We start from the raw sequence: 14350 nt of genomic DNA, 5'->3' as shown, positions 1-14350 counted from the left end.
TGTCCTTCACTTTGTGCTAATCTCTGCTTGTGCTCCTTTAGTACATTGTGGCAATAAATAAAACACGCTCAGTGCTTCACAGTCCACTGGAGAAATGCCTGGTAACCAGAGAAATGGTACATCTTTGCAAGTAAAAACCTCTTAAATCTCGTTTCATGATGAGATTGTTGTTTGAATATTAGAGGATCATTCAACCTTCCACACTGTGGTGTAAAAAGGTAGGAAAACACATCCACTACAAAAAAAACAATTAAAGGAATGGCTCGACTAAGGAGATGTGTCTGAAGCCGAAGACGAAACCAAGGAAGGCTGCATTTCTGAGCTACTCTGTTATGTAGCATCTTTCAGATACAGCTGGCGTTTTCTTAAAGATCTTCAAATACCCACAATCCATCACCCACAGTGCAAAAACAATTTCATTTTTTTAAAATGCAAGATTAAAATGTGTTACACTGTTTACATTAACAAGGCTGGCTTTACACTGTGACGCCTTCATGCAACTAGCTGTATGTTGCGAGACTGCTCTTCCGTGCAACTTGACAGTTACAAAGTTGCATGCAACAAGTTATCCCACTACGAAGTTAAATTAGCAGCTCATATTTCTCTTTAGTCATTTGATAAAGTTGTTCAAAGTGATCACGTTGAGCCTTATCAGCATTTTGATTGGCTGTTCCATGAAACTTGTTTCATGAAATCAAGATGCTTGCAACTGTTGCAGCAGTTTCAAATGAGTAGCAGGATGCTTATCGTTGCACAACTCAAGTGCAATTTTGCTTCATGGAGGTTCCAAGCAACTAAAGTTGCATTTATGTTACACCATGTAAAGCCAGATCAAGCCTTTGAATACTAGTGCTAGCCAGGCATCTCCTGCCTTAGCTGCAGTTCACTTTGAACCATGCCTAAGGGGCAATCCTCCTGATACACTACTAAAAGACTGCAAAAATGTATGAAATGGTGGCTGGAGATGTAAAGTTGTACTAAGTGCAACCTATCAGAGTAAAGTGGGTGGAGATACTAGGCGGGACACACTCACAGAGTTTTGACACATAAAACATCAAAATATTAAATTTTACACTATGAATCTGAAATCATATGAAATATGAAATTCTGTGGATCATTACAAAAAAGCTTGAACCAACACGTGGCTAACAGTGAATGGACGTTGGCAGCCACTAATTAGCATGATGTCATTTTTCCAATAGCATTAAGCTATTTTGTGGTTGTTTCCATTTATTGTCAGCAGTATCAGCTTCTCTACTACTGTACTACTACTCTATAATTCAGTGGTTGAGATGTAAATACAAGTTATTCAGAGTGGTTTGGTCTGAAATAGTTCATTATAGGACCAAGTAGGAACCAGGGGTCCTGATGTTTACAACACCAATGTAGCTATTTTATTTACCATCCAAAACCACTAGGGAACCTTCACGTGTCTTCTGAGGTTTATAGGAAGCTTTAAGAGGACGTCTGGTTCCTATCACCACCACTGTGAACAATTCTGACTCAGTAAGTCTCTCTGTGAACAGAGCTTTTCACACCAAACCACCCTGAATGAGTGTTTATATTCTACTGTTTAATTATGCAGAAATAAAAAAAAACACAACAACATAGAATCATAAAGGGAGTGAAACTACAGTACAGCAATGAAGCCATGCAGTTAAAGCAATAAGGCCCAAGTTCAATACAATGGGCAGCAGCAGCAGGTCTGTGCAATGAAAGTGTCCAAACATCAGGTTCTGGAGTTGATAGGTAGTGTTATAATGTTACTGACTGACTGAATCAATGACTTTCTGCTGCTCCATCAATACACACACAGAAAGCAGCTAGGAGACAATAACTCTCACAGCAGCTAGCAGATTTAGCCTCTGAGCACATTTTGGCTGCTGATTTAGTGTCAGTGTACAGAAAACCCAGCCATTAGCACTGGAGCGAAAACCTTCGGGCCCTACAACTGCAGATTAGAGCTCCAAAGTAAGACAGAGGAAATCCAGGATTATTCTGAAATTAGGGCTGCAACATGAAGCTGTTCAATTTCATTAGTAGTTGATTATGGAAAAGGCTGACATGCCAAAAAATGTATACTGTTCATATGAGCCTTGACAGATTGTAATACACTACAGGAAGTGTAGGGGGCAACATGGCTTCTACTGTTTGATTTAAACAATGTTCTGTAATGCTCTATAAAGTTTATCTGATCCACAAAGTCACTCTGAGAGACTGTTATACACTACAGGAAATGTAGAGGGCTTGAAAAGACAGAGGACCAGAAGGCAGAATAGTTAATCAAATAACAGCCAACAGACTAATCCAACAATAAAACCAATTATTAGTTGCAGCCCTAACTGAAATATGTAAACAGAGCTCTTTTATTGATTCACAAACCCTATGCACAATAAGCCTGGATTTCCGGCTCTGTGAGTGGTTAACGGACAGGCTCTAGGCCACCCGATAAGCAGTCATACGGTAGTAACTCTTGCTGTGGCTTCGTGCAGCCCACACCAGCAGGGCAGCAGCCATCATGTGTAGTGGAGAAGAGATGAGGGCCAGGTAGAGTGACCAGCCCAGAGTGGCGTCCACACGGTCAGGCACCACCGAGACACGGTGCAGTAGGTCCATCCCTGCCAGGAAACAACAAACAGTGGCCAGCGAACACAGACCTGTGAGACGGGGAGAGAATTACACAAGTGATATTAGGGCACCGTTTCTTTTTAACAAAATAATAAGGATTCTCTGCCAAGGCCAAGACAGACCTTGACAGACAAACCTAACAATACCTTAACGGTAAACTATAAACATTCACAGGCTAAGGTCATGGTTATGGAATCCAATCAGTCTTGCCACTGACTTCAATAAGAAAAACACATTGAAGGCAATAAACACTAATGCATGAAAATTATGTTGAACAGAGTTCAACTTTTAACAAACTGTCCTCTGGCGTCACCAGAGTCAATAGGAGATGGTCTGAGAAAGGACGTCAGTCAGGCACTCTGAAAGTATTTGCTCACTTCCAGAGCTGTACAATCCAGCTCTAATCTATCTAGGTCTACTGGAGCAGCTCATAGCAAACTTTGTAGCTTCCCTCTGTTAAGAACAACTGACAGAAATGTATGCCTATGTGCATTTGTTTTGGAGTGAGTTTTGGGTTCTGTTGACAAATACAAAAATGTCCTTGTAAGTGTGCCAAGGCTTATTCACACTCCGTTAAGAGCAAAAGCACATAAAAGCACACTGTCGTCTCAAAACATGGAACTAAGCTCCCTTCAGAAGGTGTCTTAAGGATCCTCCTCATATCTCAGGCAGTGATGTAGATGGATTTATAAGAGAACATACACACTCACACCCACACCCAGAAGAATTTCTGACTCTCAAAAAAAGTTATTTTAACAAAGCTATCTAGTTTAGCTAACCTGGCTAACCTGACTGGAAACTGCTGGCGTATTTTAATATTTATATATATTTAATATATCAATATTTTATTTGTACATGTAGTTTCAAATTTTGTGAATAAGGACATAACAGCAGGGCCACATCTTCCAGATCAATGTACAGGTTTGACCCAGTGAAGGCCAGAAGCCGAGAGAGCTGAGAGAGCGTTATTGTACTGAATTGACTAAAGACGTCAGCTAATAACACTGACAAAGAAATGAGTTTAAATCTGTGGGAGCAGTGCTTTGTTAGTTTACGCTGCTTCTGCAATATCAGTAAAGATTTGAACTTCTGATGAAGCTGAAGTCGGTTTCTGAGTCAACTATTCTGTTCCACCTTAAATGGTGCTGCATGGCACTTAAGGTGAGTGCTGCATCGTTTCAGGCAGAAAGGCATGATTTGAACGAGAAGCCGACTTCTCCTTCCCAAACATTCGCCTCTTCCTCCTGGCCGTTAATATCTGTTCCGAGGCATGTGGACGCTCTTGAATAAACAGATTTTTTTAATCTTGGGCTTTTGAAAGTTATTCCAAAGGAAACAGCTGCATACAGCACCACCTCTGAGCATGAAGCCACCTGAAGGAGCCTCACTGCAATGTGATGGCTGCAGATATGAAGTCCAGGACTACATTTTTAACCGTCTACCCTTCGGACGGATAGAACTTGTGCTGGGTCAGAAATGTATGAAATTTCACTTATGGCCATTTTTGTTTGTTGATAACAGAAAGTGATCGACGTAATACCCTGGAACTGTGGAAAGGGCCTACACAGGTCAGGAACTGCTGATGGACACACGAATGTTAAGAAATTAAAGTGCTATTATATTCTACACCAGTTGACACCAACTTTGAAGATCCCCATATATCCACCCTCCTGTGGTAACCATTTCCATCCACAATCTACCACAGTTCATAACATAGTTACCAACCTGGTAAGGTTGAGGTATCTGTAGTGACATTTTCAGGTAGCTGAAGTAAGACCAATAATGTTGCATACAATTGTGCTTAGAGTCATACAATCACTATTCTGCGGTTCTCAAACCAGCCTGCCCAGCACTCACACAGGAGAGAACACTCCTTCATTGTTCCCTTCACATTCTTCCTTCTTACCATCAAACTTTCTTGGTGTGAGTGGCAGGAAGTGGGTCTCTTTACTGACTGCAAAGAGTAGCAGGCTAATCAAAAAGCACTGATAGAAATAACATGCATATGGAATGTAATCTAGACAGCCAATCAGCAGCCTAGATAGGAAGACTGTCTACTGAGGTTTTGAAGAATTTCAAGACTGACTACTGAAGTTTTTCGATACTCTATAGTATTAAAGTGAACTGCTAATAATAGATCATTATTATTACTATCATTACTATTATTATCATATAAACACCACAGCAGTCAGACAGACAGAGACCTAATCAGCACTATGGGTTTGTAAATGTGTGCTTTATGAATAAATATTTACACACAAAAGAAACTGAAGTTGTTTCTGTGTTCCAGAAGCAGGGAAAAAAAAAAATATATAAAACTGTAAAAGAATATCCTAGCATGTTTCCCTTCCCTCTCCTTCTACCCTGACCAATCATCAAGAGACTACCATTAATCTACGGAATTAAGTGGCCATGCTGCACAGGTCCATACCTGCCCTGATCACAGGCTTAGAGAAGATATTTGAGAGTCTCTGTTATTCTACACTGATCTTGCAGTGATACTTATGACTGAACTGTGCCGGAAAATTCCTTAATTTAGTTTTACTGTAGTGCAGCGCACATGGTAACAAACCTCAGCTAAAAGGTGTGAACCAGAACCCTCATACAGGGCACCATGGCAACGGCATTCAGCACACTGAAAGCTCTGCAAAATATTCAACCTTTTCGTCTACCTTCCTTTTTTCACTTTATTCTTTCTACACTGGCCTAACGGATCACATTTCATGGTCAATGTTAATCAATAAAGCACAAATCCATATGTTAGTAAATGGCTCCTATGTGTCTTTGCTGCTGCTATATGATAGACTGATCACGTCATTTTGCTTTACCTGTGATCTACACAGCATATATAGGTCTACAAAACATACGGGACAGTGCTGACTCGAAAGACCAGTAACGGTTTCTTTTTCCACCTGCTGCGCTGCTATATCAGGACTAGGAAATACAGAAGAAAAACTCCGCAGGACAGCTGCACAACAACGGCTAACAGCTGCACAAACCACAGAACATGTCTGATTTCAGTTGTCACTTGATGTTACACTCTCACATATGAGACACAGTTACTCTCAAATGTGTTTACAGTTTTTACTGATTTGTTTATTTTTGAAATAGTATAAAAGTGACAAAAAAAACAACCAATTACCATCGCAATGGCCAGTGCAAGGTGTTGGAGAATGGCATGACAGACGATGGCTGTGTTTAATGAAGAATGTTGGATATTTGATAGAGAATATTGGGTTTTCGATGAAGAATGTTGGATATTTGATAGAGAATATTGGGTTTTCAATGAAGAATTTTAGATATTTGATAGAGAATATTGGGTTTTCAATGAAGAATGTTGGATATTTGATAGAGAATATTGGGTTTTCAATGAAGAATGTTGGATATTTGATAGAGAATATTGGGTTTTCAATGAAGAATGTTGGATATTTGATAGAGAATATTGGGTTTTCAATGAAGAATGTTGGATATTTGATAGAGAATATTGGGTTTTCAATGAAGAATGTTGGATATTTGATAGAGAATATTGGGTTTTCAATGAAGAATGTTGGATATTTGATAGTGAATATTGGGCTTTAATGGAGAATTATTGTATTTGGGTGGAGAATGATGGAGTTTAATGGAAAAAAATGGTTTCTGATCAACGAAGCTGCTGCTTTTTGGAGAATGATGAAGCTTGAAAGATAATGGTGAGTATTTGATAGGAAATGGTGATGTTTAATGGGGAATGATGGTACTTGATGGAGAATGGCTATTGTGATGAAGAATGACGGTTTGGTTAAAAAAAAAAAAAGTGGTCTTTGGAGGAGAACGCTGGAGTTTTGTGGAGCATTTGACGGAGGCCACTGACCTGCAAGGAGGTGGAGCAGTCCAATGCCGAGGGTGGGGCTGAGATTGCGACATACACATGCACAGAAACCCACCAGCCCTCCCAGCACCACCAACCCTAAAGCAACAAGCGGCAGGAGGAACTGACACCTCCATAGATCTACAGAAAGAGGGAGAGGAGGTTATCTTTCACATTTCAACTCAGAATCTACTCTGAATAGACTCTGGGTTCTTTTTAGTAACAATATGATCAATTCATATTAAGTGAATATGTTAACAACCTATGACAGAGTGCAGGTTAAAATCTGATCAAGAAAAACCAATAGAGTCACGCAAATGCTTAACCGTCCCAAATAATTTGATAAAATAATAAATTAATCTATTTTGGAGGCATTAAACAAGTGTGTGGGGTAGCATTTCTATATTAGATCAATCCACACACATATTATCCTACATATTGCTTAGGTTTTATTTTTTCCCCCTGAGGTCCCTTTGTGTGGTTTTATGTACCGAAAGCAGCCAACATTCATATTTATATGACCATTCATATGACTAACCACCCTCTCTTTATTCCTTACAATTAAGCAGACTGTTTAGACACTCAGTCTGTTTGCTGTAACGGCAAATGATTTGTGACTGCTGATGAACTAATGTGCTGTGTATGTGTTTCTCACAGGTTCGTATCATGTCCTCTCCACTGTTGTGGTTGCCTGGTTCCTTGTACTTGGGTGTGAACTGCTGAGACAGAGTGAAGCTCACACACTCCATCACCATCTTAGGATCTACAAATACGAAAAACATGGTGGGTTAATCAGAGAGAAGACTATTACTGTAGAAATACTATCACTGTCTAAATAACCACTAAATCATACAAAACACATGAACTTATAATAAGAGCTTATAATAAGATTATTTTAAATACAGTTTGGTGTAGCATGTAAACACTGGTATAGCTTCACACACTCAATATATGGAAACAAAGCTGCAAAAGGCCCGATTTTAATTTGTTGTCTTTATAAGGTGATGAAAACACACCTACATATATCTGACTATTTAGCCTACAGGCGTTTTACACCATCCACTCACACTGAAGTGACAAGGAGTTCAGTCAGTTCTTTTTTCGCCCTTCGTAAGGAAATGGTCATTCACTTCTGAGACTTTTAATCGAAGTTTCTACAATTTAATCTGACACTATATCGAATTCAACAAATACATTCACACAACGTATTGTTTGCTAATCATTATCATGATATTGTTTGCAATACTAACCGCTACAATATGCAAATGAGCCCGCAAATAAATCATAGTGTTATCATTTGGACCAACCACAGTTCCAGATGAGTTTCTGTGGGTGTTGAGATAAATGATCAACCCTTTTTTAATCATTTTAATTATATTTACTCACTTTTTAGATTGTTATTATTATTAACCACATTCATCAATAGGCATAGTATTGATCTATTAGAGCTATTTTATACAATCATGCGCAAGCCTGGGCAGCCGTGATCAGCGAAGAGTCGAGAGATCCTGTACAGAAAATACGCTTCTGCACAGTTTAATGCACAATCACTGTTTGTTTACTGAATTTAACATGCTGGGGGAGAAAAATAAACATATAATATGGCCTGTGCAAAAGTAATGAAATATTTTATATTTCATGTTTTATTTTTCTCCCAGTTAAATAAACACAAATAAACTGAATCCGTTTATCAGGAAAAATGTCACATTTAAGACGGTTCAATTTAGAGGATTTTCACTTCAAAATCAACAAAACATGGAATTTTTTGCATATGACTGCACATATTTTACAACGCATCAAAACTGCAATATGTAGCAACACAACTGCAATAGCTGTATTTCATTCATATTGTGTAAAGCTAAACTACCTTTTCTGCAATTTTGGGAAAAAAAAAACAAAAAACACATTAACATCATCCTGTAGTGCAGCGAATGGACCGTCCTATATGAAACCTTTTCTGGGACAAACCTCAACCGTTAACACTGAAACCACAGACTGGACCAGGCTGTTTACGAGGACAGACTGTATACCTTAATCCAGATGTGCCTGTACAGCTCAGATTAGGACAGCAAGACATGGATGCAAATACAACATTGTGATTATATTGCTATATATGTGATTTGCCTTGCAATGTATTTATTTATATAAAAAAAAAATATCAGTGAACCCCGATATAATCTTTTGTTTTAAACAAGTTATTTAGTGAATAGCTTGATTTACTCACGCACATAATCCCTCATGTTGATGTCTAAACAAGGTTAGATATCACATCAATGATTCCCAACAGATATATAATGTAAACCCAAGCCTACAAACACTAATAACAGAGAATGATACAAATTGCTGATTTTAGATCTGCAACTACTGATTAATCGATTAACCTATCGACTATTAATTCATTAGTTACACAATTTAACTAGTACTTCTGCTTCAGTTCCTCTACCGTTATTCATTACCGTCTGTCAGAACAACTATGTGGATCATAGAAACATTATAAAGTGCTTTTGAAAATTAAACAACAAAAGCCACGTTGCTCCCTGCATTGACTCTTTGGACCACATATTTATATTATTTTAGAGGTCCACTTGGTTTTATGCACCAAAAACAGCTGTAATTATTTTTTTTATGACCATTTACCAAACTCTGTTTATCCCATAGAATGAAACAGGCTGTTTTTTGTTACTGTGCCTTTACAGTTGATATATAATTGAGCTCTGTTTAGATTGGCTGCCCTATACTGGGCTTCAAAAAGCACTCGGAGCCGAAACACTCCTTACAACTTCAATATGAATGGGCGGGGCTAAACTGCTACAGCGGGGTCGACAACCCAAAGGTTAAGAAAAGCCATTTTGTCCTTTCAACAAAAATCAATCCACCTCGGGAGCCACAACACTTCATTTGACTTTACCGAAGTAACGTTTTACAATCTTGGCTGTAAATATGTCTCAGTATGTGCTGATGTACTAGTACAGGCAAAAAATCATGGAAACGCAGACGTAATTTGCTCTGCTTTAAGCTTTTCTCACATCTCAGGAAGGAAACTTTTCCTCAAAAGTAGCCATTTTACAAGAAACTGTTCTCTCAACTTTCGACTTTGTACAAGGCTGAAGTTGCTTCTCATTCTCCAGCTTCTTGTTCAAATTTTCCCGTTCCACCTTAAGAAGAATTTTACTGCTGCACCATTTAAGGTGGAACGGGACATCTGAAAGAGAAGCTGACTTCAGTGTTTGACAGTTTCTTGTGGCAGATTAAACGTGTCAGGAAACCAGCTGGAGTGCTTATAAATGCAAATAAGTCGTCATCTCCAAATGATCAATGTTCATTTTCAATCTTACTCTGCCTTTTCGTTAGCTGGGCGAGATTGTGTTCTGTGTTGCTGTAAACAGCCGTCTGTGCACCAACCTACATTTTTAAAGGGTGACTTAGCAGTTAAACATCAACTCCAGCATTTAAGACCATTTACTGTTTTAACTGTGTGAACGATCAGCAGAGCTTTATTTTACTGTGAAGGATTATTTTAGTTTTACCTAAAAATCTAATTTTGCTGTGGAGCTGCTACAGGGCTGTAAAAGCCACGTGTTACTCATCCCTGTGCTAGAGTCTGAAAGTGTAGGCATAAGTTAAATAAGTTGAGACATCACAGAAAAAATGGATTCAAAAACGGGCTGTTGTTATTTTCCATATATGGAGTGTATGGACTTGGTATGGGCACAATTTGTAAATGTAACTTATTTCAAAAAAGTGAGGAATATTTTCCCCAATGTTGGCCACTTAAATGAAACAAATATTGGCTCTACACTTCCTGTAATGTGTTACAATCTGTCAAAATGACTGTGTAGATCATATATTTTCACACTGGCATATTTAAAAACTGTTGCTTTCAAAATATGGATGTTCAAATAGCAAAGAAATGGTTAGAAACATTCATCCCTGGCAGGGGCTACGTATGCTTCCAGCATTTCAGTGTATGACATCAAGGGTGATGATTCCTAACAACCCTGTAGCAGTAATGAAGTAATGGTTCTCGAATGGATCTTGAATCTCACCGGGCTCTTTGTACCAGTGCGTGGTGGTGGGCACCTGCAGGCACCTCCACCACAGGCCCACCGTGCCATTGAGGCGGAAGAGCGAGTCGCTGTACGTTTTCTCATCGAACTCTCCTTCTGTGAACTCATCGCGCAGTGAGCGCAGCTCAGAGGCGTTGTGCTCTCCATACACCGGGGGGCTGCTGTACTGGTACCAGTGCTGAGTGCCCACCGCCACTGACAGATACACTGTGGCCAGAGCACTCAGCACACACGCTATCACCAGAGCTGTGGCGTAACGGTTATCCACCATACCTGCAGACACACATCACAGACATGCACAGATTAGCAGATCAGAGCAGTAAGGTGCAAAGGTTTTAGGAATGTTTGAAGGCAACCAGGAAAAATCTACCAAATATTCTTCCTTAAACTAGCTCACAAGTTATCAACTACACAAAAAAATTGTTGCCTTTTACTGCGTCTATGTTCATCAGCATCTATTTTGTGTGTGTGTGCGCGTGCTTTTATTTATATTCATCCATTTTCTAAGCCGCTTCTCCGTCAGGGTCGCGCGGGGGCGGGGGTGGTTGCTGGAGCCTATCCCAGCAGTCTTCGGGCGGAAGGCAGGATACACCCTGGACAGGTCGCCAGTCCATCGCAGGGCAGACACAGACAGTCACTCACATCTAGGGGCAATTTAGCCCAATGGACCCAATGGACTGCATGTCTTTGGACTGTGGGAGGAAACCGGAGAACCCGGAGGAAACCCACGCAGACACGGGGAGAACATGCAAACTCCACACAGAGAGGACCCCGGTCGCCCGGCCGAGGAATCAAACCCAGGCCCTCCTTGCTGTGAGGCGACAGCGCTACCCACCACGCCACCGTGCCGCCTTTTATTTATATTCATTTATATTTATTTTTATATACACATTCACACACATATACATATATACACACATACACACACACACTAAATAGACTAATACTATCATGATTTGCCCTGTTTTATGCCCAACAATCAGCATTTTCTTGTTACTTTATTCTTACATTTTTCTTCCTCTTTTTAAATGTGGCATGCTGGAGTCACCCACTCATGCTGTTGACAGAATTTAGCACCAAGGCTCACACTCATGAGAAAATGACTGTGAGAAAGAGAGAAAACCGAGAGTCAACCCCCTAGAGTTTGCTATATCGGTGCACAGTGTGAGAACAGCACATTATAGAAACACTTTCCAGATTATGAATAAATTAAAGCTAAATTTAAGTTCATTTTGAAAAGCTGACTATTTTATTATGTTTCATTGTTTACTTTTTTATCTGTGACAATGATTAAATTCACTGTGTGTTAAATAAAGTGGCACCATCATTAAAAATATGAGATTTTCTTCTGCACTGTGGGTGATAACGGGCTTGTGTTCTAACAGTTTGTCCGATCCATTGGGTCATACTGCACGTGGGCATATCAATATAGTATGATGCCTTTTCTAACGTTTCATTGTGTTTTCAGCTTTAATTCAAGTGTATTATACAGACACAGCTCAGTGATATTACTTACCCTCTGATAAGGCGATATGGCCTATAAAAATATCCTACCTACAGATTTATGTAGATAGCTACCTATACATGTGCTATGGTAGGACACTGTGGTAAGGTAGAACAATCTGTCCAGTTCAGGTAAGTTTGGACGGAATTTTCAGTTTTCACTCAGACTCAAGAAAACATGGTGATGTGGGTCAGACTGGGCTCAGACAGAAACTTCTCTGACTGTATGCAGGTTTGGATGAAAATTTCAGGTCAGACTAAAAGAGGAATTCCACTAATATTTTATTGTTATAATTCAGTGGTTTAGATGTAAACAGTCATTCAGAGTGGTTTGGTGTGAAATGGTTTATTGTAGAGACTCAGAGTTTTTTTTTTTACAGTGGTGCTGATAAGAACCAGGGGCCACAATGTCTACAACACAAATATAGACATTTTATTTACTATCCAAACAACCAGTGGATCTGTATGTGTCTTGTGATTTGTACATGTAATGTTGATGATGAAAAAATAGCGGAAAAACTAAAAAATGATGCCACTATTTTGCTTCACTACATCCTACTTGTACGCCTCTGCCACCATTCCACCGTCAGTTTATCTAGAACAGAGCATTTCACGTCAAACCACCCTGAATGACCTTGTTTACATCTTCCCCATTTGATTATGCAGAAATGTTGACAAAATCTGAATTCCCCTCTAAAGCTAAAATGGTTCTTCAAAGGGTTCTTTAGCAAAGGCAGTGGCTCTGCTTAGGATCATGAGATCTGTATAAAACCAATTCCTGCCTAAATGGTTCTACTTAGATTGATGGAGGACTGTATTGAAATAATAATAATAATAATAATAATAATAATAATAATATATAAACAATTTTCAAAAAGGTTCTATACAGAAGGGCGGCACGGTGGCGTGGTGGGTAGCGCTGTCGCCTCACAGCGAGGAGGGCCGATTCCCCGGCCGGGTGACCGGGGTCCTCTCTGTGTGGAGTTTGCATGTTCTCCCCGTGTCTGCGTGGGTTTCCTCCGGGTTCTCCGGTTTCCTCCCACAGTCCAAAGACATGCAGTCAGGCCAATTGGACATGCTACGTTGCCCCTAGGTGTGAGTGTGTGAGTGACTGTCTGTGTGTCTGCCCTGTGATGGACTGGCGACCTGTCCAGGGTGTATCGTGCCTTTCGCCCGAAGACTGCTGGGATAGGCTCCAGCACCCCCCCGCGACCCTGACGGAGAAGCGGCTTGGAAAATGGATGGATGGATGGATGGTTCTATACAGAACCACATCCAACACATTCTACATAGAACCTTCACCAATCTGAAGAAACATTTCACCATGCAAAGAACCGTTTAGAACTAATGGAACTAAAAGGTTCTTATTAGAACCACTGTCTTTACTAAAGAACCCTTGAAGAACTATCTTTTTAAAGAATGTAGCTTACCAATACATACATGCATCTCAAACGCACACCAGGTAGGTATTTTCAATGCATTAGTGTTTCTCACCTCTCCTCCTGTTGGATACTTCTGACTTCTGGATGAACTTCTCTGGCTGGCTGGGAGATCCTGCTCTGTGAAATGCACCTCCTGAGTAAAGTCAGTAGCACAGCAGAATGGAACCAGGGTGAGGAGACTGGATGGAGTTGAGTTCAGTGCTCCACGGTGCCATCGGCCATCCTGGGATTAATCCAGCCGGGCGTGTCCTACTTTCTCGGGCGTGTTAAAGCCCATCTGTCGCCTTCCATCTGCTCCCTGCTGCGCCTAGTTACCTCTCAAAACACGGACAAAAACACGATTAATGAGAGCTAGACGCCTTCCCACCGCCGTCTAAAGCTGAATACGAGCTCCTCCGCAGGCTAAACAGACATTAAACGTCCTACATTAGCATATAACGTTGCTTTGTAGAGCCGAAAACGATTCTTTTTGAGGTTTTGTAAATAAATCCATGTGCTTTCCTCCTCCGGTCAGCAGGAGACTGCGACGGATGCTGGGTAATGTAGTCTTTAGGAGTTGACGATGATTGGCGATTTTTTATTTCAAAATGGATTAAGACCCTTAGATTCTTGGTCAGTGTAGATCAATACTGAACGATTGCATCAACCTGGTTTCTGAAATGGGTGAATATCACAAATGAATGTTCTTTACATAAAAGATTTTAGCGCAAATCGAGATGTTGCAGTAACTGTTACAAGTACACTTCTAAATCATTTTAGCCATATTTTATATTTTTGCCAGTAATCGCGTGTATGAAAACGTACTCGATGTTTAACGTACAAAAAAGAAATATTAAAAATATATTTTAAAATACTTAAAAATG

The 14350-nt window shown here is 40.0% G+C and overlaps 1 protein-coding gene across 1 annotated transcript; it reads right to left on the bottom strand.

Moving 5' to 3' along the window:
• Positions 1–1486: 1486 nt before the first annotated feature.
• Positions 1487–14331, bottom strand: cldnd1a (claudin domain containing 1a). The gene is made up of 5 exons (XM_017719277.2): positions 13540–14331; positions 10522–10815; positions 7131–7238; positions 6479–6616; positions 1487–2657 (listed from the first exon to the last, which is right to left on the bottom strand). Exons 2-5 carry the CDS (start codon positions 10811–10813, stop codon positions 2437–2439), a joined length of 759 nt encoding a protein of 252 aa, XP_017574766.1. The 5' UTR covers positions 10814–10815; positions 13540–14331; the 3' UTR covers positions 1487–2436.
• Between the last annotated feature and the right edge of the window lie 19 nt (positions 14332–14350).

This window comes from Pygocentrus nattereri, chromosome 22 (assembly GCF_015220715.1).
Source record: "Pygocentrus nattereri isolate fPygNat1 chromosome 22, fPygNat1.pri, whole genome shotgun sequence".
Lineage (NCBI taxonomy): Eukaryota > Metazoa > Chordata > Actinopteri > Characiformes > Serrasalmidae > Pygocentrus > Pygocentrus nattereri.
This window is presented reverse-complemented; position numbering and strand designations above follow the sequence as displayed.